We start from the raw sequence: 25,841 nt of genomic DNA on the forward strand, positions 1-25,841 counted from the left end.
CCCTTCGTCATCTCTCCTCACCTTTTAGTTAACTTTAATTAAAGCTAGCCATTGAACCATTGAAAACTTTTTTTTTACATCCTTTTCTAACAGATATATCATATTGATGAGTTCGTAACCTCTTGTAATACAAATGAAGAGATGGTCTTAGGGGTTGTTTTATTAGGCGGTATTCTAGTAGCAGATAAGCATGTTTGTATGACTAATAAGTAATGACTTATTATCTGGAAAAAAACTTCTAGTCTTTAATTTTCACTTGGTTGTTCAGTGACTAAACTTTTGCAAGTCGTGTTTTTTTTTAGTTCACTTAAAGCGATTTGTCTTAAAAAACGGAGAACTGCATTTTTCAACTGCAATGCTGTTGCCTACAAACTTGTTTTTTTTAATAAGGGAACTTTAGTGTTTGGTATTTAAGTTGGATAAAAATAGTTAATGCTTTTAAGGTGTTTTTGTGTTTGGGGGTGGGGGAAAAAGAACAGCTAAGCTCATTGTCAACTTCGGATTAAAACGCACTATCAGCCAGTTCTTTGTGTGGGAGAGTTACGGGTCTTATTGATTCTCATTGTCTGTAGCACAGCGCTTAAAACCCAGGCCTGAGCGAGTGTGTGAGCGCTTCGGCTTCGCGACACGTCTCCGGGTATGACTTGGACTTGTCGTGCTGAGCTGGGAGAAGTTCTCGCCCGCTCATCTGTGGGTGCTAAGGGGCTTCACTTCCTGTTTCCTAGCGCTGCTCCAGGTTGGCACGGCAACTGTTGACGCTGGTATGAGATAACATTGCAGATGGCAGGGAGACGGTTCGCGTCTTGGGCAGCTTGCTGGTTTAACACCCCTCCCGCCCCGCCCCTGGGCAGCTTCACAGAATGAATGTGCTTGGTCTTTAGTGACTAAAGTAGAGTGTAGGCAGTTTTTTTTTATCCTTTTTCAAATGGAATTGTTGGTCACCCAAAACCTAGTGATTCAGCAAGTGCGGTTGCTATGCTTATTGTCATTTAGTAAATTTAGAACACTCTGAAAAGGTTCAGGACTTCACAATTGTCTAGCTCTACTCATGGGAGACGTGAACGAATGTGTCCTGTTTTAAATGTGAAAAAGTAGTATTGTGTAGTACTAGCCCTTTACATGACCGAAATTAAGCCTTTTATTAATATTTTTATCTATTGGACGCTAAACATAATTCAGCATATGGTTTTTAATCCAAATACTACAAGAGCTAAGACAAATATGCATTTTTTCCAGAAATTAAACCAACGCCTTTTTCTGATCACTTTTTTTATTTTCCTCTGACTTTTCCGTTGGGAATTTTCTCAAAGGTTGAACTTTTTTCTTTCTTTTTTTTTTGGTGGTTCCAGCCCTCTTCCACTTCACTCGGTCACACGGGAGCTTATTGTGGAGCTCATAATGTTCCTTGTGTTCCGCAGTGACTACAAAGGGTCTGAGCCCCCATTGTGACAGAAAACGTGTGAAAAAGATTTGCTAAATGCTGCCTTTGTGTGCTTTGTTACAGGCGGTGCAATCCGCAGAAGAAACAGTCCCCTGCAACACATGCAAGGCCCAGGGAGGGGGACACTCCGTGCAGGAGGGGTCAGAGTTGGGGTCCCCAGAGGAAGATAGCCCCCCCAGTACTCCCAGCAACAAAAACTGCCTTCACTCCCATAGGAATGGGAGCAGCCATATTGTGGCTCCAGATGGATACCCCAGAGGAATAGCTGATAGACCTCTAATCATGGAAGAGGGCCTAAAACCCCCAAGGCGAAGTCACCTGGACAGTGGTTTAGCCAATGGCGTCCACAGTCAGGACTCGGAGATGGAGAACGAAAAGCGGAACCCGTCCAAGATCTTGCGCCTCTTTTCCACTCCGCGGAAAAGGAGCAGTTCCGGCTCCGAGGGGCCTCGGTCCGTGACGGCCTTGGGGAACTCCCCCACGTGGAACGCCCTCTCCTCCCTGAGGAAGATGGGCTCTTTCAAAAAGCTCAGGTCGTCCGTCTTCCAGGGCATCCAGGTCAAGGAGGGCCTCGGGGTCGCGGGCGAGGAAGGAGCCGGGGGCGCACCCGGCGAGCCGCTGTCGAACGGGGGGGGCGCCTCGGCCCCCGCCGCTGGTCCCGTGGAGCAGGGCGCGGGTTCGGACGGCTCGGAAGCCGAGGACCAGGATGACTCCTTCCTGAGGAACACGCACCGATCGCGGAGCATCCGCAGGGCGTACGGGGCCGGCCGCATCCCCCTGCTTGACGTCAGGCGGGGGAAAGCCCCGGACGAGAGCCCCGGCCCGCAAGGCGAGCCGCCCGAACCGGCACCGGACGGCCGCAAGGTGGTGTACAGGCGGAGCAAAAGCACCGACGGCCTCAACTTCCTCAAGAAGAACTCTTTCAAGCGGAAGTCCACGTCCAACCTGATGGAGCTCAAGGCCGCCGGTGACAACCACAGGACGGGGAGGGCGGTCAGCGCCTCCTCCGTGGACGCGCTCGACGACCCGCCTGGCAGCTCGGAGCGGGCGTCCAGACGCTGGAAGAGCCCGATCGGGGCCAGAGACTTGGACCCCGTGCTGAGGCTGGTGAGCAGCAAGACGGACCAGGCGGTGCAGGGGAAGGAGAGCCTCCCGGAGGGCACGGCGAGGAGCAGCGCCAGACCTCAGAGCCAGCTGCACGATGACTACTCCCGGCGGGTCTCCAGCTGCACGGAGCTGGACCGCCGTCGCTGCCTGTCTTTCACCAGGAGCCCCGCAAACTCCCCGCCCAAACCGGACGCGGCGGGGCTCCGGACCCCAGAACCTGCCGAAAGCATGGACACGCGGCAGCCCTCTTCCGCCAGCGAGCCCTCCCCTTGCGTGAGCCCTGACTTCACAAGCCCCCTCAGCCCCCTCAGCCTCGGCGGCGCTAACAATGAGGTCTTCTATCCCGACTACAGCTGCGAGCCACAAAGCCCCGCTCAGTTTCCCTGCGGCACAGAGCACCAGCAGCCCCTCGCACGGCCCAGACCCGCCGCTGAGCCTCGGAGCCCCGGCGCCGGGAGGATGGAGTGTGGCAGGACCTTGCGCTGTTCCAGCCGGCGCAGCACGCTCTCCCTCAGCTCCGTGGACAGCGACGCGCGGACGGACGGGCCGGCTCCCAAGCCCGGGAAGAGCCCCGTGTCGTTCCAGGATCCGGCGCGCGCGGCGTACTACGACGACACGAACGAGGACAGCGGGGTCAGCAGCCAGTCGCAGCTGAGCCTCAACACCCCGCCTGCGGGAGAGGACAAGAAAGGGGAGGTAAGACGCGCGCGCCCCGTTGAGATTTCACAGCGCAGAGACCGAACCGCATGGCACCGCTGGAAGGGTTAATCACGTAGGCAGCGTGGGTATGGAAAATGAAGGGTCTGCTGTCCCCTGGGTACCTCCTGCTGCGTGCTAAGCCCCACAGCTAGTCACAAACGTAGTCCCCAGGTTGGCTTTCACAGACAGTGGAGCATCTGGAAACTTTCTGCCTTGTGTTTTTAATATGAATAATCCTCAAATAACCAGGAGAGACGCTTGGTGGTAAGTGGTGTGTATTCACAGACTGAGGTTGGACAGTGCTGTTTTTTTTTTGTAATAACCTCACAAATTACTTTTGGACCTGTCCCAGGTGTGTGATTCTGTTGCCCTCTAGTGATGCCTTTCATTTCAGCACCTTGCAGCAAAATGAAACGTTATCACCTGGTGAGGGCTTTTAGGCATCCATTAGTAGAGCTGGTCATCCCGGCCCACAGCACTCAACACCTCTCCCAAGGTGCCTCTGAGCTTCTGCTTCCGCATGGAGAACAATGGCCGTCTCACCTGTGTGCAGCCGTCTCATGGAAAGGCCTTGTCCTTGGCTGCAGCGCATGAGCGGTTGTGCAATTAAAATGGAGAGACAACCAACCTATTAATGCCACCAGGTGTCTTTCATTCACAAGGGTGGAGTTGCAGAATTTGTGATTACTTTTTATCTTTACGATTTGTGCGATTGTGGTTCCTCATTCAGCATAGGAAGGCTGGTCTCCAGCTCCTCAGGTGCTCAGTTATCAGTATGCTGAATGTACAGTACCTTTCCCACTGTTCAAATAAAACTGGGATAAAGCACAGGCCCGGCCGGGACAGAGTGAACAGCTCAGACTAGCGCTTTGGTGTCATGGGAATTGTATTCATTCTAATTTGTTAAAAATATTTTTTGAAATGGCCATGCGACACTGTCTGATGTTTCAGTGGATGTGTGGAAAACCTTTATCCGTGACTGACCGAGAGGTTAGCCTGTCTGTTCCTGGATTTTTTTAAATATATTATTAGTTGGTTTTCAGCGGTGCTGAATTTTGACTACAGCGTGGTTTTCCTCCTGCTGTCTAAAGAAGTTATTCTGTGGTGTGCACGGCGTTCGAGGGGGTTTGACAAATAGCAGAGTGGGGAAATGTTGGACATGCAAGGACAGGTGTTGTCAATAATAATTGCTTACACTTATGTAGCGCTTTTCTGGACACTCCACTCAAAGCACTTTACAGGTAATGGGGATCCCCTCCACCACCACCAATGTGCAGCCCCACCTGGATGATGCGACGGCAGCCATAGTGCGCCAGAACGCTCACCACACACCAGCTCTCAGTGGGGAGGAGAGCAGAGTAATGAAGCCAATTCATAGAGGGGGATTATTAGGAGGCCATGATTGGTAAGGGCCAATGGGAAATTTGGCCAGGACGCCGGGGTTACACCCCTACTCTTTTCGAGAAGCGCCCTGGGATTTTTAATGACCACAGAGTCAGGACCTCGGTTTTACGTCTCATCCGAAGGACGGCAGCTGCTTTACAGTCCAGTGTCCCCGTCACTATACTGGGGCATTAGGACCCACATGGACCACAGGGTGAGCGCCCCCTGCTGGCCCCACTAACACCTCTTCCAGCAGCAACCTTAGTTTATCCCAGGAGGTCTCCCATCCAGGTACTGACCAGGCTCACACCTGCTGAGCTTCAGTGGGTTGCCAGTTGTGAGTTGCAGGGTGATATGGCCGCTGCTATGTCATACCTGCTTGAGTTGCGCCGCCACACGGCGAATATTTCCCTTGAATCTGAACGGAGGTGGGGCGGCCGCTCACCTGACCCTGTCCGCATTCGACCAAGGTGGCCGCCGAGGACGGATGGCGAAGCTCGTTGGCTGGCGACGGGATGCCGAGGGGCGGGGGCGCGGGCCGGGACAGGACGCGGCCTCGGCCCCTGTCGGATTACGGCCAGCTGGCGGACCGGGCACTGTCCATCCCCGAGGACGGCGTGGTGGAAGAGTGCGGCGCCGGGGAGGCCCGGCCCAGCTCCGCGCAGCAGCTGTGGCGCCGGAAGCGTCGGCCCATCTCCGTCATTGGGGGGGTCGACCTCTTCGCTCACCCCAGCCCGGAGGAGATGGAGGAGCTGCTCACTCAAGTAAGGCCTCCCAGACCGCCCCGCGCCTCTGCGCCCATCGGCCCTGCAGTTCTTCCCGCAGACTTCCTTCTGCTGTCGCCTTGCTTTTACTAACGCGGCCGTTACTGTTGGTGCTGTCCGGGAGGATTCTCACACCGTTCTGCCGAATCGCTCCATCTGTCCAGCAGTTCAGTGAAGCACAGACCTCTCTGCCAACCCTCTAACAGGAGCCCTTTCAGAATGTGTTTTTTTTCCATCCTGCTTCAAAATCTGCCCCAACTTTAACTCCATTCTATCCGTTACTCCAGGTTGTTCTGCAGTGGGGAAGGGGGGGAGGTCTTGTTTGCATACCTGAGATATCTCTAGTTCGATACATCCCTTAAAAACATTTACATTTTCCTCCAGGGAAGAGGGGAGGGGCTCACCGTGGAATAGAAGGCTTTCAAACCCACCCAGAAAGTGTGTGAACTCAGGCATTCATGATGTGCATCCAACTTTACCTCCTGCTAATAATTAACCTGCTTTTGTCCTTGTGTATGAACTGTACTCTTCTGACTTCTGTGACTGTCTTCTGAGCTACAGCAGACCTCTTTTTAGCCCGATGACATTGACTAACATGGCTTGAATAACTAACTCGTTACCGCTATTAACTTTTTTTACTGCAACTGGGTCTGAAATCTGCTACCGGAACATTTAAAACCGAAGTCCATTTAGTTTATTCCTCCTTGGGGCCCAGTCTTTATGGCTGTGCCAATCGAGTTGGGAGAAAAAAAAAGCCCGATGCACAGTTGTCTTGATAACAATCCCCTTTTTTTGTCAAAATCTGCATTTTTGGCTTTGTGGTTCTTCTTCGACTTGCCATGTAGAATTTCTGATATTAAGCGATTCATCTAAGAATTTAAATGTCACAGCCCCCATTGCTGTTCAGCATGGTGTTCACCGAACGCAGTGGACAGTTAACTGCAGCTGACTGAACTACGGCGGTTTCAGAACGGCTCCCGCTTTCTTCGCACTTCAAAACCATCGCTTTCGAGAGCGACACAGGGGCGCGTGTGCTTGTGGTTTACCGGTGCGCGTCTCCTGCGTGGGGTAGACGGGCTCCTGCAAACAACTTTCCACCGAGGGAGAAGACAAATACACAGTGGAAACTCTTCGCATGCAAAAGCCCGCTCAAAAGATTATTTTCACCAAGTGGTCACAAATAATCATTTACCCTGTATTTTTCTAAGGCGATTTTGTGATTAAACTTTGTTTCTTTGATGTCTTTTGAATGACAAGTAGAAAAAAAAAAATCCTGTGCCAGCATTTATTTGTCCCTGGTACAGGCCGAATCTGTCAGCTGACAGCAACTGGCATTTGGCTGCAAACCAAATGTATTAACAGCCGTTTTGTTATTTACCATTTAGAGAACAGAGCATTACCATTGTGAAAAGAGATACTAACTATTTACTAACTTGTTGCTTGTGTTGGTTATTTTCTTACAACAATTTTCTTGTATAACCTATCTAAGCTGTTCTGCATGCATTTGGTCTGATTTGGGGGTGTTAAAATTGATTAAAAGAGTCTTCAGACAAGCAGTTTTAATACACGAAAGGAGCCTGATCATACATCAGGCGACACCTAAAAAAAACGAGCCCAGCTCCTGGTAAAAGTTTCTTAATGCTGCCTAAAATGGCACAATCTACTCGACCTCTCAGACCCTTGATCTTAAATTAAAAATCGCACGCTGGGGCCATTAAGGAGAACATGTTTGCAAAATTAAAGCTGTGCATGTTTTGTTTGAGCCAGTCATTGTTTGAACCATTAATGCCTTTCTCCATTTATGTTTTGCGTGATGGATTCTGGGAGTTTTTTGTGGGGATGGTGTTCCTCTTTTTGTTTGTTCATCCACTTTTTTTTTTTTGGCCTCCATCGCAGCCCCTCCCGAGACCCCCCATCCCGTCCCACCAGGTGCCTCCTTACAGGGCGGTGTCGGCCCGGATGCGCCCGTTCGCCTTCTCCCAGAGCACACCCATCGGGCTGGACCGGGTCGGCCGCAGGAGACCAATGAGAGTGGCCAGCAGTAAGCTCGCTTTATTTCCTTTTGTTTCTGCTCGCGGTGGTCCTCGGGCGCACGGGGTTTTATTGTAGACGGAGCCGGGTGCTGGGGGAATTCGTGCTTGCCACCTTCGTCTGGTTTATAAATAACAGCTCTCGATTCTGTAGAAACGGAGGGTCACAGATGCTGTGGTCTGCGCGCGCACTGGCTCGCTGTACAGTTAGAGAGAGCAGAGCCTGATTGCTGCTGCTTTCAGTTCCCCTCCCTAGTGGAACCCCAGGGTGTCTGTGAATCTAGCCTCCAATTGACTGCAGGCTGCTAGTGTGAGTCAACAGACAGCAGTCTGACATGCACTTACACCGAGGCACTCGAGAGTGAGGGACTGCAGCTGGGGCCGTGCACAGTGCTCGCAGTGAATACCCTCCTGCGCAGGGAGCAGGCCATGCTCGCTCGGAGCTGGTCTTTCTGACAAAAGCATCGATTCTCTCCGGAGTGCACCGGCCTCGTACCGCGGCGTCGGCCATGGTGGCACGAAGGGAGGTGACCCGTTTTTGGAGTCTGGAAAGTCTGCTGACTGGTGAGTGTTGGGTCTGCAGGCTGCAGTGTGGGGAAGTTTGCAGGATCTGTGCTGCGCTGTGCTGGGTGTGATGTGCTGAGCTGGGTGTGAAGCTGAATCGCTTGAATATCTGTACAGAGAAACATCAGCTGCCTCTCCTCTTCCTTAATGACGTGCATTTTTCTGTTTGTTTGTGCAAACAAGATTTTACTCTACAGTGAAATGATTGATGGCAGTTTATGGATCTGAATAAAGGATTCGGATTTAGTTTTAGCAAAACAAGTGAGCAGACTTGTCTCCTAAGTGGCAAGCAGAAGGATGAGTCATGCTGTTATTGTTCTGTTGCTTGCATTGCTAGATTTGATTCCTCAGGGCTCCATACTTAAGCTTTACTAGTCTCCATTACAGAAATGTGCTGAATAAGGTTCGTATGACATCTGGCTTTTCTTGTTCGAATTTTGTACTTGCTAATTATGAGATATACCGGTACCATGAAAGAATACACGAAAATTTATTAAATTATACAGTGCAGCTATATATAATGCATAATATGTATTTATACAGAGCGCCTGTTTAAAATGTGTGGTGTAGAATTACTTATTTGTACATGTAAAGGTACCGTAGGTTCTGTAGGTGTAGTGTCAATGATATACTGTATACGAGAGTTTTAACTCTCTGGGCTGTCCAGTCTGTATTTTCCTTATTTTCTAGAATTAATAGAACTAAACCCAAAAGCACTGAGTAAAACAGCTTTGTCAGGGTTGTCTGGTTTGTTGCATTGCTCAGAGTTTGACTGCTTCAGCTGACTTAAGACCCAGGCAGTCTGCTTCATCTTCTCTTTTGTGACTTCTAGCATTTCTGCATCGAGAAGAGGTCTAAAAATAACCCTCACCAGCGCATTTTCAAAAGATAACATTTTTCTGGGGTGAGACAATGATGCAGTCAAAAATAGAAACAAAGCTTTCTACTTCAGTATTGATAAAGTAATGAACTCTGTAAATGTTTTTTTCTTTTACAGCATGATTGATAGCCACACCATCTGTTGTGTGTGTGAAATGTAGCTTGTAAACTAATACTGAAACAGTTTGTCCACATTTACTTTTGTGTTTTGTCTGCCACGTAGTCTTCAATTATACTTTTTCTGGGTTACTAGCGAGCAATACTTGATTATGTTCAGCTGAAACTATTGGCCTGCTGGTCTGTCTGTCTTTTGGAGTGTTTTGAATATACCGTCTACGTTAAGATCAGAGTGGACTGGCATTAAGAAACTTTTTGTTGTGCAAAAGTTTTTGCTGTGAGCTCAATGGTCATAACTGGCTCATCAAGGAGCCCAAATTGCTTTTATGTGTCTTTGTTTTGAAATACTGATACGTTTAGTTATTAATATCTATGCTAATATCCGTCTTTGCTGTCTGTGCTCATCTTAACTGATGTCATATTACTATGTATAGTAACAGCAGGCACAACATACTGATATTGTTTAACAGTATCATTCATCAGGTCAGTGAGTATAAAGATCTTCACACCAGTGATGCAACTGCACCCAAGTCACGCCTGTCCAACACTGCAGCTTCAGAGGCTCTGTCTGACATTTGTGCTTTGGGAAACTCTGACAGGCCCATTGTTAATTATACTTTTGCAAAGTTAATTTCATAGAAACCCCATTTCCATGACCCTTAAATGTCACGGGCTCAAATGACAGAATCCTGTAATTACTTTCCTTCTGCAGCCTCATTGTCATGAGTCACCGATGCGTCAGACAGGAACGCTGTAGAAAATCCAGAAAGACGACGACAAACAGCTGAACTATGAGTTGAATTAGCCGAATTGGAGGCCGGTAGAGCTCAGGGGTCTGATGGGGGCAGAGTTGTCATCTTCGCCGTTAGTCTTCATGGCCACAGACAGTACAGAGGTTGTAGTTAGTCTGCTAAAGGTGAAATGTCAACCCTGCATTTAAAAATGTGAATGAAACACTGTGTTCAGTGTCTGGAAAAACATGGCTGCCTAACTGGAATTAAAAAAAAAAAAATGATCTGGACGAAAAATGGTCATTTTTTTTCTAAACCAAGATGCGTTCAGGCGAATAATGAAACTGGCAAATAATTGCTTCCATAGTGAAACTGTGTGCGGCGACTTCGTTTTCTCTAGGATGACGGTCATAACCTTTGCGTTGGAAGGTTTCAGTTCACTACTTTCCGGAATGTCTCTTGAACGTCTTCCATATTCTGTTAGAGGGGTGCCTACGTGGGGTCTCATTGCTGCGAACGTGTGCTGTATTTTCAGCGGACGGGGGGGCCCCGTCCTCCACGCTGGTGGACGACAATGGGAGCGAGGAAGACTACAGCTTCGAGGAGCTGGCCGAGGGCAGCCCTCGGTACCTGCAGCCTGGCGGGGAGCAGCTCGCAGTCAACGAGGTAACCCGCCGGCCAGGTACAGCGCAGGTACACAGCAGCGCCCTGGACGGAGACAGAGAAATTTAGAAAGTGCGGGGAACAGATTCAATAATTTCTTACACTTGCGTAGTGCTTTTCTGGACACTCCACTCAGAGCTCTTTATAGGTATTGGAGAATCCCACTGCTACCACCAATGTGCAGCCATAGTGCGTCAGTCTGCTCCCCACACGCCAGCTCTCAGTGGGGAGGAGAGCAGAGTGATGAAGCCAATTCAAAGATGGGGATGAAGAGGGCATGATCGGTAAAGGCCAGGGGGAAATTTGGCCGGGGCACGTTTTTGTCGTGCGAGATAGAGGGGTCGGATTTCTGCCGCGGTCTCTGTTGCCGTTCAGTGAGCGGTGTGTCTTCTGTCGCAGCTGATAGGCGAGGGCACGCCGGTCCACGCGGAGGCGCTGTGGGACCACGTCACCCTGGACGACCAGGAGCTGGTGTTCAAAGCGGGAGACGTTATCCGCGTGCTTGATGCTTCCAACAAGGACTGGTGGTGGGGAAGGATCAACGACAAAGAGGCCTGGTTCCCTTCCAGCTTTGTCAGAGTAAGTGTCCTGCGCGGTATTAACAGGACGTGATACGACGCCGCCGGCACCCTGGTGCGGTGATCAGCACCGCTGGGGCCCCGGGTTCAAGTCCAGACCTGGGGTGCTGTCTGTGGAGTCTGTATGTTCTCCTCGCGTTGATGTGGGTTTCCTCCAGGTACTCTGATCTCCTCCTATAGTCCGAAAACATACTGGTAGCTTAATCGGTTTCTTGGAAAATGAGCCCAGGTGTGAGTCTGAGTGTATGTGTGTGTCTGTCTGCCCTACAGCAGGCTGGCATCCCGTCTGGGGTGTATCCTGCTTTTCAGGATAGGCTCCTGCTCCCTCACGGGCCTGAATCGGATAAAGAGGTTACAGGATGGACAGATCACATAATAAATTGCATGATGAGTGTACAAAATAGCCAAAATGCACAAAACATTGATCTGGCCTGTCTGGCTGTTTGGAAGCTTAGCAGTATTCACACTTTGATGTTTGTTCTGTAGTTTGCAGTATTTCTTGATTGATATATCTACGCGCTCAATCAGCTCCTCAGGTGCTATTCGACTCCTTGTGGGGTTCATAAGGGTTTATCAGGGGCAGTTATCGGGACTTATTTTGAGACGGCACCTGCCCTCGTTGCTCCTGCTCCACATTTTGAATTCAAAGAAATCTGGGGAAGTCTCTTAAGTCTCTAATTTGGGGAAGAATCTAAGTTGCAGAGTCACCCAGGGACTGAAGAGGGTATGGGCGCTGACCAGTTTTGCCAAAAAATATAGTCTGTGCAGTTAGAAATGGAGGTTTGTCTTGTAACCTGGTTTTGGAGAAATGCTTTTTCGCCAAATGGCCCTGTTAACCCTCTGAAGGCTCTGAGCGATAAGTGGCTCTGGCTCTTTAACTCTCGGTGCTGAGCCGGAGCCCTCATGCCTGCCGTGTGCCGGTAAACGGTACCGAAGCATTCGGTCTAAGTCCAACAGACTACAGAACAGCTTCTACCTCCAGGCAATAAGACTGCTAAATAGCCAACCTGCAGCTCCTTCAGCAAATCACCAGTAATGGCTACATGGACACAGTTTTCACTGTATTCAGCATAACTGCACTACTCGTATATACTGCACACACTCATATTGAGCTTTATTCAATTTCTATTACATCTATTATTATGTAACCTTATTTTCATAACCTAAATTTTGTGATTTTTGTGAGCTCGCAGAAAAGACATTTCATTGCCAGCAACTGCTGCCGCCGCACGCTGTATTGTTGTGCATTTGATAAATAAACTTTGATTTGATTTCTGCAGCTCAGGGTCAACCAGGAGGAGTCGCTGGGCGAAAGCGCAGAGAGCACCCAGGACGAAGAGGACCCCCCGCCCAGGGAGCCCCGACACAAGACCTCGGAGCACAAGGGCCAGATGAGGACCAACGTCGTCAAGGAGATCATGAACACCGAGCGCGTCTACATCAAGCACCTGAGGGACATCTGCGAGGTCAGCCGGCCTGCTCCTTCTGGAGCTTTTTGTCAGCACGTGGAGATGAGCAAGCTTAAAAGACGGGGAAAACTCTAAAAATGTTGGGCATGTGTGTAGTCGCGTACACAGCTACTGTAGCAAGCGCTTTAGTGATGAGTCAAAGGGATAGCGATGGTTCTAGTTTGTGTCCCGTTCCTAAGTGAGATGCGAAGGGTCCTCAAGTTTAAAAGACGGCAGCTGTACTTGCTTCAGTTTTGAGACGACCTCCCACTCTCTGATTTTTTTTTAAACAGGGCTACATCAAGCAGTGTCGGAAGCACACAGGAATGTTCAGCGAGAGCCAGTTGAAGACTATTTTTAGCAACATTGAGGACATCTACAAATTCCAGAGGAAGTTCTTAAAGGACTTGGAGAAGCAGTACAACAAAGAAGAGCCTCACCTGAGTGAAATAGGCTCCTGCTTCCTGCTGCATGTGAGTGAGGAGAGGGCTGAGCTCCAGAGCTCAAAAGCCAGTCCGCCGAGGAACTGGAGCGTGTATGGTTTATCTGAACAGAAAAAAAGAGTTTTACTGCTGTGTAGACATTTACGTCTGTGCAGAATGCAGGAAAAGGAAAGGAACGGTGTTGTAGTCTTTTGTTGTAACCTTTTTGAAAAATAATAAATTTGTCTATAGCATCGTTCACAAACAAGCAATTAAATTTTGATGTTATAGTGATTAATGAAAACAAAGTGCTTGGGGTTCCAACATTAACACAAATTCAAATGCACTGCACAGTCTCGGTTGTTTGTCTTCACAGAACCTGCTAGACCCCAGTGCTAGTACAGCAGGAGGAAAGGAAATAATTAGATGGTGGAATCTCAATGTCTTCCCTAATGCTTGTGGAAATGCAGGCCCTAGGGAGCAGAGAGCAAAAGCTTTTCATAGGCAGCATCACATCATTACGCTTGTAGCTAAAAAGAAACTGAAAGTGATTTTTTTTCTGGGTCTTGGCTGATGATGGGGTTTATTCATTCTTTTTTTCAGCAGAGTGTCTTTAATCTTTTTTTTTTTTACCATTGCAGCAAGAAGGCTTCTCAATCTATTCAGAGTACTGTAATAATCACCCCAGTGCCTGCACTGAGCTCTCTCACTTAATGAAGCACGGCAAATACCGCCATTTCTTTGAGGCCTGCCGTCTCCTGCAGCAGATGATTGATATTGCTATCGATGGTTTCCTGCTCACTCCCGTGCAGAAGATCTGCAAATACCCCCTGCAGCTAGCAGAGCTGCTGAAGTACACGACGCGCGAGCACAGGTGAGAGGCCAGCATGCTCCAGACCCCCGCCGATTCCCAGTGATACAACGCAGAATGGAGACAGACGGATTTTATTTCTCTTCGTAAAAAGCCACGAAAGTCTGACTAAAATTCTGTCCCCCTCCCAGTGACTACAAGAACATCTCCGCTGCCTACGAGGCGATGAAAAACGTCGCTTGCCTCATCAATGAAAGGAAGAGGAGGCTAGAGAGCATAGACAAGATCGCGCACTGGCAGGTCTCTATCGTCAACTGGGAGGTGAGTATCCGTTTGGAAGCCTTGTTCCCAAAATATGTAAGACATTTACAGCTGCAGCAAGCCATTTACAAAACACATTTTCACATAGGGTGTAAGTAATATTGCAGTGCATTTCATCTGAGAATGACGTTATTAAGGGAAAGCATTAACTTTGGACCGAGTAGAAAGTTAAATGTGTTGTGACATCTCTTGTTTATGACGTCCTGAGACCTGAGTTAAGTGATGTACTGCACAGTGTCCCAGTGATGTCCTAAGACCCGCGAGTAATGTCCTGTGCTGTACGTGGCTGTTGGTAGCAGAGAGGAGAAACCGCAAGCTCTTTTTCTGGACTCTTCAAGGGGCCGGACGTTTTAGGCCGCAGCTCTGAACTGATCCACAGTGGAGACCTGACCAGGATCTCCAGGCAGGGGAAGACGCAGCAGAGAACCTTCTTCCTGTTCGACCACCAGCTCATATTCTGCCGGAAGGACATCCTGCGCAGGGACATGCTCTACTACAAGGGGCGCATGGACCTGGACGACATGGAAGTCCTGGACGCGGAAGACGGCAAGGACAGGGACCTCAACGTGACCGTGAGGAACGCCTTCAAGCTCCGCGGCCGGTCCACGGGCGAGGTGTGTGCCTTCTCCGCCAAGAAGCCGGAGGACAAGCGTAGGTGGCTGCGGGCCTTCGAGGACGAGAGGAAGAGGGTGAAGGAGGACAAGGAAATGGGTGAGTTAGGAGTTGAGCCAACTGGAGCACGTGCGTGTCTCCTGGCCAGTTCTGAACCAGTTTTACAGAGCCGCTCCTTTCTGCGGGGAGGGTCACTGGGCTGTCATCCGCCCTCCATTGATGATAAGTACACTTTCAGAGCAAAGAAGCGGACAGGAAAGATTGCTGATGAGCCCTCCCATGCAGATGACCACCTGTTTCATAAACTTCCCTCTGGAAGAAGCTACAGGTCTATTAAAAACCAGAACCACCTGGTACTTGAACAGCTTCTTTCCCAGAGCTGTCCTTCAGCTTAACTTGAATTCCTAGTTATGTATATGTGTGCTGTTATAATGATGTCTATTGTCTTGCTTGTATATATGTATAATGTAGACTGCTTTTTCAGCACCAATCACACCAGAGTAAATTCCTAGTACATAAAGTGTACTTGGCGAATAAAAGGTGATCCCGATTAAAACTGTCAGCAAATACACGCTTTAATGAACTTTATTTTAATGTAAGTACATCAATTCTTCATATGCATCAACGGTAAATTCATTTTTCGTCTATTGAAATTTGTGAAATTAAAATGGATGAAAACATTTACCTGTTGGAAAGGCAAGTTTGGTATTTTGGTATAAAGGTCTTAATTTTTTAAAACCAGCACCGTGAATGAAGTAGTGAGTACGTTTTGCCTGCACAGTCCAATTACGCTGTTCTGAGCAGCAGAGCTGATGGTCTGACGGTTGACTTGTTTCACTTTGAGGCAGTGGTTTGCAATCCTGCTGCCGGAGACCTGCACCCCTGCTGGAATCTGTTCCACATGAACGCTCAATTCATCAAACCCTTAATAGGCATAAAAACAAAACTCTTTAATTGTTTTCCGCTCCTGAACAGTGTAGGAGGTTGCATTTGAACTTTTCTCTTTTCTCGAGTAACTGAAAATCTCTGACCTCCTTTTTAATGGCAGGAATGGAAATAACCGAAAACCAGAGGAAACAAGCCATTCTGAATGCTCGAAAGTCAAGACAAGGAAAGCTGAAAGGTAAGGAAAACATGCAACTATTTGCGGAAGCCGACGGTTTAGAAAAAGTGGTGTTGTAAAGACGCGAGACTAAACGTTAAGGAATGTGATGGGGGGGTTGTGGTCATGTGCCTGAAAGAAGCTCTCAATCATCAGTGCTAACAAGTAGCAAACATTGCCTTGGGTCAAGCTATGCGTCTAGAAAAAAAGACTTGAGATGCCACACCCCCCTCTTGTGGCTATTTTTAGCACATGTAGCATAAGATGTTTGTTGCAAAATAACTATTACAGCACAAAGCAAGTATTTGTACACATGCAGAATATGCGCAGCCTGGTTTTGTAACATGCGTGCTTCATAAAAGGAATTATGGTAACAGAAATACCAGTATGGCTGGAATAGTTCAAGTTCACCAGGTTTAAGATCAGATCACTTTATTGGCCACATAGATTTCTTGCATTAGGAATTCATCTTTTCGCATACCCCAGCTTGCTCTCCATGAGACGCACAGACACACAGACAGGGGGAGAAGCTGGGGGTCAGAGCGCAGGGTCTGCCATTGTACAGCGCCCCTGGAGCAGTTGGGGTTAAGGGCCTTGTTCAGGGGCCCAACGGAGTAGGACTCCTCTACCAGCCGTGGGATTTGAACCGGCAACCTTCCACAGATCCTCAGCCACTGTGCCACCACTATTTTAATTTCCTCCCCCCGCTGGGTGACTTAGGTCTACCAAGACGAGGGCGACTAGGTTCTGTAACAGCACCCACCCAGAGGCTGTGGGATGCAACTAAAAGTTTTAATTTTGTCAACTTTGCACAGCTCAATCTCTCCTTGATTTTTTTTTTAATTTTATTACTGGAGTGTGTTGAGGATGGTGTGGAAAGATCTGTTGGGCGGATATGCATTCTGTTATTGGCTTTGTTGTGTATCTGTGTCGTATGTCTTCAATTGTATGAGCTCACCGGACCACATTCCACGCAACGAGTTGTCAGGGCAGTGAAGTATTGAACTTGAGCTCAGTTAAGTCAGAAGCACTGCACTTACAGGGGAAAGGCATTAGTCGGCGGACTCCCAGGTTTGGAGGAGACACCTGTCCGTTCTGGAAAGGGAGCCCCCTGTAGCTCCTGGCGCTGATGCTGACAGCTGGGGTTAGTGCTTCGTCTCCAGTGAGACTGAGATCGCTCTGGGTGGGGCAGCCTGGGCAGGGAGGTGCCCCCACGTATTTGAGTGACCGGTGGTGTCCAGCAGTGATTCCAGCCGGGGAAGCCTTCCTGCTTGATAAACCAGTTTCTCCCGGGGGTACCTGGGTGAGTATTAGGAGCCCTCTGAAGAAGGGCCTCTAAGGAGTCCAGCTGTTGCGAAGGGTGCACCAGAGCTCTGCAGCAGTGTGGGCTGTCCAGAGCTCCCCTGAGCACGGCCGATCTCTCCGAGCAGCAGCCCTGTAAATGAACTCCACAGGGCTCCCCCGCTGTTGGCCAGGAGTGTAGGCAGGTGCGATGCGCTTTCCCTTGTACTGCCTCGCACGTTGTCGCACCGTTGTTAAGGTTAAGGGCCCCGCGGATTGACAGGAGCCTGCGTGTCTTCTTCCTTTAAGGCGTGGCCTACAACGGGTGCCCCGCGCCTCCTCCGCACCAGTCCCTGCACCCAATCCATCAGCGGCACCTCGCCTTGCCCGCCAGCATTCCGCAGCAGAAGGTCTTCTCCCTGGCGGAGCCCAAGCCGAAGCCTTCGCCGTTCTGGCACAGTTTCACACGGCTCGCCCCGTTCAAGAAGTGAGTGGGCCCCCCGGTGGCGGCTGGCGGACCTGCAGCCGGGCCTGGCGGACCGAGCGCGGCCCCCCCCCACAGGTGACCCTTGCCCGCCCCTCTCGCCCGGAGGCACAGAGCCGGGAAAGCAGAGGGAGGTCTCGTGGAGCACGGACGGACAGGAAGTATTTTGATTTTGCTGGTTCGAGAAGGAACCAACAAAAAAAAAAAAAAAAAACCCTGCAGAAGTGCGCCTTTTGTTTCGACCGTACAGTATATACCGCTGGAATTTGTATATCGAAATAAGAATATGCACAAGTTGAATTAAGCAACGTTTAGAAATTTATTTTCTCCGATGTTACATCTCCTTGAAGGCTGGATCCTTTTTAAATGTTAGTAGGCATTTCAAACTGTGAGTTTAGAGGGTGTGTACAATATCTATCAAACATAGTTTGTTTCCTGATGCATTTTACTGGAGACTGGTAGTCTTTATTTAAGTCAGAAATATAATCTTGGAGCACATTTTTAGGCATAAGAATAAATTCTAGAGCTGTCCCGAGTATGCGAGTGTATTATATTTCTTTAATAGTTTTTCTCATTCACAAATTTATTTGATTGAATAACGACGAGTGACGGCATCTTTTTCAGGTGTCTCTGGTCTTTGCACAGGATTATTTTAACAAATCCTTGACAGACCAGAGATGGTCTGAGCTTGGATTAACGATGTGACGATGGCATGCAGTCTCTTTCCGAGTGCTGTACCCAAACACAATCTGGTCAAATTGTGTTTGGCTGTCTGTGGCCATTATTCCAGTTTCAACCAGTGTGTTACTACTGTCTTCAGAATCCCTACACTCTGCTGTTTGGTGTTGCGTTTCCCCTCAGGAGCTCTGTGCCTTAATGCAGTTAAACATTGTTTAACCCAACTGCAGGCAACCTCAGCATAGCTGCTTCAATATAACATTTGAGTTGCATATTAATACCTGTGGATCACTGGTACTCAGTAAGAAACTATCTTTTATAGCACCTTTAAATGCAATCATCTTAAGTGAAATTATGCATTTCTTAGAAAAAAATGCATAGTTTGTATATGTTGGGGACAAAAAGACTATCTCTTCAGGTATAACAAAGGAACGATTCATTTTGAGAGAGGTAAGCTTGGCATTCAGCTGAAAACTGTCAAACGTTCTCATGAAGATATTAGCTTTCGGAACTGGCTTTGGGAAGCATTTGGAGTTAAGAGTACAATGACTTCCCTGAGGAGGGGTAGATGTCTCTAGCTCAACGTAAGCACACCTACTGTAGCCCAAGAGAAGGCTGAGGATAGCGCCCTCATTACCTCTATAAACTCTTTTACCAGCACGTGTCCTTATGCATTTAAATCCAAAAAAATAAAAGCTTTTGTTTCTGGTGTTGAATGCCTACATGAAGCTGAATGCCAGTTGATGGGCTTTGTTTGTAGCAATGTGTTGGATTTGTTACTGACAGCTCTGCAGAACAATATCTATAACAAAAAGTCAGGTGCCTCTTATTTTATGAATTTTTACCTCCATGACTACTGTGTCTAACAGTTACATTCCAGAGTCGTGCTAAGCATTCGCTCTTGTTTCACATTCATGCGTTCTGTTATGCCTAAAAACGTCTGTATGGAAAGTGTTAAGACACAACTAAGGAACCTGTTTCCTAATTTCTGTGTGGCTAAATTCAGTAATCCCTGTACCAGGATGTTCATTTTCAATGTACCACAAGAATGGTCTTTTTTTTATTGTATGAAAAATTAACCGTCCAGATGTTTTTTTTATTACGTCCTTATTAAATTAATTCACAAACAAAATCGTGGAGTACGATTATCTTTTTTTATTGTAGAAATTGGCAACAAGTACATCTCCAGGCTTGCTCTTTCTAATATTTAAGTAACTCTATGTCCACAGTGATTGTTTTGTAGTGTTGTTTTTCAGGTGTTATTTCTTATGAATCTCACAGACCACCTGAGAAATTAAGCTGGTTCAGCCCACAAGCTCTGATGAAGATACCTCTTTTTTTGGTGAAACAGTCTATCTGGGCTTTTGTACTCATTAAATGTAAAATGTGCCTCTTAGAACAAAGTTCCTTATGTTAAACGTATTCAATTATCCAGTCCATTTTCTAACTTTTTTCTGATTCAGGGTCACGGGGGGGGGTTACCCAGAGACACACATTCTCAAACCAAGGGCCAGTTTTCCCAGATGTCAAGTTAACCTACCAGCATGTCTTTGGACTGGGAGGAAACGGGAGCACCCAGTGGAAACCCATGCAGACCCAGTAAGAACTCCACACAGAGCATGTGGAATTGGACCCAGGGCCCCAGAGCTGTGAGGCACCACTGCACCGCTGTGCTGCCCTTCATATTTTCGATTAACAAAAAAAAGCAAACAAGTACACGTATACAGTGCTTTTAAATAGCTTTTCAGCAGAACCTGCTTAACTTCACCAACATGATGCCATGGGATCTAAGGGTGCAAAGCCTGCAATGACTGGCTGCAGTGTTTCCTTCTGCGCATACATCTACAATTACAGAAGCAGCTGCCAGAAAGTCAGGTAATCCATTGATTTACAACTGCACTAGCCTGTTAAATATTGGACTGTTTCACTGCGAAAGGTGAGAAATAATCTGGCCTAGTTGTCCAACAGTATCAGGACTTCGCTGCAGTTATTATAGAATATAATGCAGCTCTATCAGGTGACGGAATTTGTTTTTTTCTAATGCACTGAACGTTTTCTAAATCTTTAGAAGAGGAAGCTTGACTCGGTTTTCTTCTTCCATTGATGTAAATGAAAGCACATGCAGATTTTTTTCCAGCCTCATTTATTCCACACAAATGAAAGAATACTTCTGTCTTGCTGGTGTCCCTGCTAGATCCTTTGTATGTTTCTGCTAAGGCTACAACAGTGTTTAGTCTTTTTTCCCCCCCATCCTCATCAATCTAGATAAGAAGACGACCCTCCTTTAATGCTTTCTGTGAATCTAGTCTGTGTAGAAAATATAACACCTGTTTGCAGTCCAGTTTATAACACTTGGTTATATCCAGAGCTGCACATCTCCAGTGATGATGATGAGTTTGTTGATCTGCTCATTTGTTTAGACTTTTGTTTAACTCGTTTCTTTGATCAGTCCTTAGTATAGTACAGTGTTAAACTATATTCAAATGTAAAAATACCCAACTTCAGGGTATTTTTTTCCCCCAACACCTTCAGCACACAGACTCTCCTTGACTTGCTGGCTGTTACTTCTATTTAAAAACTCTTATTAGTTGATACAGGTGGAAATAACACTATCAGAATCCTTTTTTTTTTCCTCCTTCTGCAGAGGTTCAATTAGTTACATGTCAGGTAACACATCTAAATGAGGCCAGGTCTGAAACTTGGAAAAAGTTCCAGGGTTCATACCAATTACAAACCCCTTTAAAAACTGAAAGTAAATTGCGAAATATACCACAAATCGAAAGTTGAAATCAATCGGCCCGTGAGGACGAACTTGACTGCAGGGGAAAAAACCAGAAGACACGGCACTCCTCCAGGACCAGGGCTGGGAACTGCTCCTCAAGACAGTCTTGTATTGAGTAGATGGGAAGGGTGAGGTCTCAGGTTCTGCAGTGTGGTGGACTCTGGCCTCCTCTAACTAGCAGAACTGTTGCAATATGGCCTGGTTTGACCATTGCTTACACATATCACACAGACTGTTTCTTAATGGGTTTTACAGAACATTCATAACAAATGACTAACTCACAGCTGCAACCAGACTGTATAAAATGCTATGGAAAGCAGTCTCCTTCCATTTTAAAACCTGTGTAGGTTCTCATTGCCTTGGATTTCTCCACAGTCTGAGGAGTACCTGTACAATGGTTAGTATTTTTTTTTAGAAAATTACTTATGATTAAATTATATGCACTGTGTCGTTTATAAAAGTATAGTTGTGTTTTTAGAGCACAGTAGATTTGTAGAACTATGTAAACATTTCTGTGAAGCTCAGCACCTTTAGTTAGAAGACGGCCAGGTGACTCCATTTTTATATATCAAAAGGTTTTGAGTAGTAGTGGTTGAAACCAGGTTATTCCTCTGTTTTTTTGCAAAGAACACCTTTCTTGAAACAAACTGAGGTTATTTTGCCATTTTGAACCATCTGTTTTACAAAGAATCAATTCCCATTGTAATATAACCTCTTCATAAATCATTAAGGCTTTATTTCACTACACAGTGATGATTGACAGAGCTGTTCTTTTCTGGTCGGCTGGTTCCTGACCTCGGTGCACGAGTAAAGACCGCTGTTTACCTTTTCTCCCCCCAGACCGCGGCGCCAATCCCGACGCGCAAACTGAGCGCCGCCCTTCTCCTGCTCGCGGTTCTGGTCGCCGCTGGTGACGTCACGGGGAGAGACGGCTGTCTGTCCGGGCACCCCGGTATTCCCGGAAACCCCGGGCATAACGGGGCGCCCGGAAGAGATGGGCGCGATGGCGGCAAAGGAGACAAGGGGGATCCGGGTATGACGTCGGCCTGGTCAACAGCCGCACACAGGGAAATCAAACCAAAAGTCAAACATTTTTTTTTAACATAACACAAATGATGCGAACGAACTTATCATCATTCTCTGTTACACAGTTCCTGCAGGAGGAGGCTGGGTTATGAATGTATTCTCTTTGATCCAGAGCAGTTTGCTGAGGCTGCCACTGTCCACTGCCCAGAGAACAAACCACTGTTCCACTGCAGCACCAGTTAGGATGAGGCTTACAAACTGGAAAGCATTGCTGTGGAACACTCAATAATTACAATGAAAAGGCTTGGGCATTTTGGCGATGAAGCAAAGTCTGTAAAGGTGGCATGTTGAAAAGGAGGTACTAGGGGAATGTTCTGTTCCCGAACCTAGGATATTATTTTCATATTGGGCATCCTGACACTGCCAGTACTCTTGAGATGTGCTGTGCTGTCTGAGAGCGCGTCTTGTTCTGGAGAGAGTGAGTTCTGGAAAGATTTACACCTGTTCCAGTGAGGAGGAACTTTGTGAATGATTCCGATTACTTTTTGATTGAGGGGCCTTTGTGAATGGCACCTGTACACTTGTTGAAATGTCCAACGTTTCTAAATAAACAATAAAACAAAGACAGGGCATTTAGGAGAACAGCGGAGTTGTTTTGTTCTTTTTCGTGGGTTCTCGCAGTAGTATGGCGGGGTGGATGAATACATTTTCTTTTAGCTGTTCAGCAATGAGGAGCTTTTCAAGTGTTAAATGATGAAGAAAGGTTGGAATGATTTGATGGTGAAAAGGTGTTTCTCTACGGGACAGGTGAGCTGGGCACCTGCGGCTCCTCAGGACGGGACGGCCCGAAGGGAGACAAGGGGGAGCCAGGTAAGGGGTGTCACGTCTCCTGGGAGCACCTGGAAGGCTCTGTACTGAGTGGCTCATGTGGGATCGCCTGTACACCTCTTCCCTTTGGCTGTGACGCATGAGTGTCCAGCTGGAGTCTGGTGCTCGTGCTCTAATGCCTGAATGAGGGCAAAGCGTGTTTCAATGCTCATATCGCTGCTCCGAAGCAGGGGTCTCCACCCCTGGTGTTCTCTAGGTCAGCCAGTCATTTTTCAGATCACCCTCAATCAGCTCTTTATACAGACCGGGAACACAGGCTGTCAACTGAGCAAATGATCTGTTCAATTAAGGGAGCGGTGAGCTGAAATGGCCTCTAAACTGCTAACTGTAATGAATTACCAGCTTAATTGATCACTGTGAAATTGTTCCAGGTCTTTTTTTTTTAATTGCTGATTTAACAGTTATCTAATTGCACTTTAATAGGGCTCCCCAGGGCCAGAGACTCCTGCTGTTAAGCAAAGTAAGAGGAGACCAGTCAGAGTAAAATAACATACAGTACAATTACAACGGGATTGAGTAATAAGACATAGGTAATATGTAATAAGATGTAATAAGACATAGGTAATCTGTAATAAGATGTAGATAATATGTAATAAGATGTAGGCAATATGTAATAACATGTAATAAGACATAGGTAATGTGTAATAAGACATTTGTGAGTCCTGAGCCTGTTGCCAGGTGATTGTTTTTCACTGAAGAGCCAAGCCGATGTGTTTGTGGAGCCAGGCGTGACTCTGCCGCTGTGCTGTTTAATCCTCAGGCGCTGCCGCGGCCGCAGGAGTGAAGGGCCGGCGAGGGGAGCCGGGGGACAGGGGCTTTCCGGGGAAGCTGGGCCCCCAAGGGGTCCAGGGCCTCGCCGGAGACAAGGGGCAGAAAGGAGAGCTGGGGCTGCCGGGCCCACAGGGGGTGAAGGGCGACGTGGGGCCCCAGGGCCCCGAGGGGCAGCAGGGGGTGACGGGGCCTCAGGGGGAAACCGGCTTCCGCGGCCCCCTGGGCCACACGGGGCGCCCCGGCCCCAAGGGGGAGGAGGGCCCGGCGGGCCCGAAGGGCAGCGTGGGGTACCCCGGCCAGAAGGGGGAGAAGGGGGACGCGGGGGAGAAGGGGGACACCGGCGCCACCCCGGAGCCCCAGAAGAGCGCCTTCTCCGTGGGCCTGACGGAGGCCACCAAGCTGCCCCCCGCCAACGCGCCCATCCGCTTCGACAAGGTCCTCTACAACCAGCAGGGCGACTACGACCCCGCCACGGGCCGGTTCACCTGCAGGGTGGCGGGCGCCTACTACTTCGCCTACCACATCACCGTGTACTCCCGCAACGTGAAGGTGGCGCTGGTGCGGAACGGCGCGCGGGTCCTCCACACGGCGGACAAGTACCAGAGCAGCGAGGACCAGGCGGCGGGGGGCGCGGTGCTCGCCCTGGACGCGGGAGACAGGGTGTGGCTGCAGGTGGTGGGGGGCGAGTACTTCAACGGGCTCTTCGCCGACGACGACGACGACACCACCTTCAGCGGCTTTCTGCTCTTCGCCGGCTGAGGGACGGCGTGGCGCGGCTCCTCGTGTTGTGTTGTGTTGTGTTGCGTTTTTTGTGTGTTTCTTTAAACGTCGTTCCGTCTGATGAGATGACGCCGACCGCCGAGAGGAAAGGAGAGACCCGAGCCGAAGACTGTGCTAACGAGTCCAGTCGTTTCTGCTTCAGCGCTCCTGTCCAGCCCGCATAAACAACAACAAATAAAAAACTTTTACGATAAAGACTTTTGTCAGAAAACGAGCATGACTTCGTTTATTGAAACTGACTAAATGTATGTCCCGAACAGTTCGCATGTAAACGGTTCACCGCAGAGAATGAGATTCGAAATACAAGCGTTTGTCTTTGCTGCAGTTCGCTGTTCTGACCACTAAAAAAATACCTTCAACTTTGTTTTATAACTTTAAGCTTAATAACGCCAAAGGCCAACACAAGTGCAACACGCATATCTATATATGTTTCAAATGGCTTATTTTCTAAAACACTTTGTTGTGTTTTTACCTTTCTCCCCATCAGCCAACACACTCTCGCCCTGTTGCATTTGTTCGTTAATGAAGAAGAAAAAAACAGATCCCGACTGTTCTATTGGACGAATGGAAAATAAAAGCCAAATGACTTAATCGCAGAGGATTTGGAGAGACCGCTCATTTAAGAATTTTGATGTGAATCTGGGCGACTCGGTAGTGTGGTTTAGATGAGCCTCCTAAGTTCTCACACCCCCGTGGTATTAATACTCGTACTACTAAAAAGAAAGGATAAAAGACGCTCAGAAAACGGATACACCTTCCTGCCAACCGAGGATGGCGCCCGTGAAGCGTTATCGCCACCTGGTGGACAGGGAAGGAGGTGCACGTCGAGCAGGTAAGTAAACAGCGCCTCCCTCAGTAGCGTCTTTTAATTGCCCAGGTCTCTTAGCATGAAAATCCAGGAAGAGGCTGTTACAGCCAGACGTTATTATATACCGAAATTCCTTTATTTCTGCATCTTTGAAATTGTTTTCGGTTATCCATCATATAACAGGCACTTTTGTCAAGTGTCGTGGAAATACAAGTATTACAGCACCGTGAATTGACTTTTTTAATGCGGAACCAAGGTGTGCTGTGGTTGTGAATTGTGACCTGGCCTCCGGGGTCTGTCTTTGACAACTGCAGCTTCTAAGTATTTTAAGTGTTATAGACGTGAAACACGGGCCTTTCAACCCTAGCTTCAGCCAGGAAGAGCCGTCTCCTTCGGCCAGTCCCGTCAGTCAGTGCACAGTCCGCGTTGTCTCGGCATCACGTTTACCTGGCTAGAGCGACACGGACTACTGCACCCGGCATAGATCATCATCACAAACACTTCCCTTAAGCATACCAGCTTCTGCAATCGGAGCGAGAGATCGCGCACACCGCCGTGCAGAGACTTCCTGCCCGTCCTCCTGGTAGTACTCTAGATCCGCCACAGAAGCGCCTTCAATTCGGCCCGTGTTTGGTAAATCAGCTGGGGTTTTGAAAGCTTCTGAACCTTCT

General features: G+C 48.2%; 2 protein-coding genes across 7 annotated transcripts in view; both read left to right on the forward strand.

The window, feature by feature from the left end:
* Nucleotides 1-19,241, forward strand: part of spata13 (spermatogenesis associated 13) — a 42,065-nt gene extending 22,824 nt beyond the window's left edge. For 4 of the 6 annotated variants that reach the window (XM_015341468.2, XM_015341466.2, XM_015341470.2 and 1 more), the window contains 12 exons: nucleotides 1,505-3,244; nucleotides 5,101-5,394; nucleotides 7,291-7,435; nucleotides 10,251-10,381; nucleotides 10,778-10,957; nucleotides 12,237-12,422; nucleotides 12,698-12,877; nucleotides 13,468-13,700; nucleotides 13,829-13,958; nucleotides 14,297-14,669; nucleotides 15,619-15,693; nucleotides 17,263-19,241. In XM_015341468.2, coding sequence (XP_015196954.2) covers nucleotides 1,505-3,244; nucleotides 5,101-5,394; nucleotides 7,291-7,435; nucleotides 10,251-10,381; nucleotides 10,778-10,957; nucleotides 12,237-12,422; nucleotides 12,698-12,877; nucleotides 13,468-13,700; nucleotides 13,829-13,958; nucleotides 14,297-14,669; nucleotides 15,619-15,693; nucleotides 17,263-17,444 — 3,849 coding nt within the window. In that variant the 3' untranslated portion in view covers nucleotides 17,445-19,241. Of the gene's footprint in view, nucleotides 1-1,504; nucleotides 3,245-5,100; nucleotides 5,395-7,290; nucleotides 7,436-7,457; nucleotides 7,989-10,250; nucleotides 10,382-10,777; nucleotides 10,958-12,236; nucleotides 12,423-12,697; nucleotides 12,878-13,467; nucleotides 13,701-13,828; nucleotides 13,959-14,296; nucleotides 14,670-15,618; nucleotides 15,694-17,262 lie in introns of those variants that run through there. The other 2 variants (XM_015341471.2, XM_015341472.2) reach the window with 2 other exon arrangements.
* On the forward strand, nucleotides 18,684-24,907 carry c1qtnf9 (C1q and TNF related 9). The gene is made up of 4 exons (XM_069190800.1): nucleotides 18,684-18,699; nucleotides 21,661-21,930; nucleotides 22,731-22,793; nucleotides 23,572-24,907. The coding sequence occupies exons 1-4, from the start codon at nucleotides 18,684-18,686 to the stop codon at nucleotides 24,339-24,341; spliced, it is 1,119 nt and encodes a 372-aa protein (XP_069046901.1). The 3' UTR covers nucleotides 24,342-24,907.
* Nucleotides 24,908-25,841: the final 934 nt, after the last annotated feature.

Source organism: Lepisosteus oculatus, chromosome 5, assembly GCF_040954835.1.
Source record: "Lepisosteus oculatus isolate fLepOcu1 chromosome 5, fLepOcu1.hap2, whole genome shotgun sequence".
NCBI classification, from domain to species: domain Eukaryota; kingdom Metazoa; phylum Chordata; class Actinopteri; order Semionotiformes; family Lepisosteidae; genus Lepisosteus; species Lepisosteus oculatus.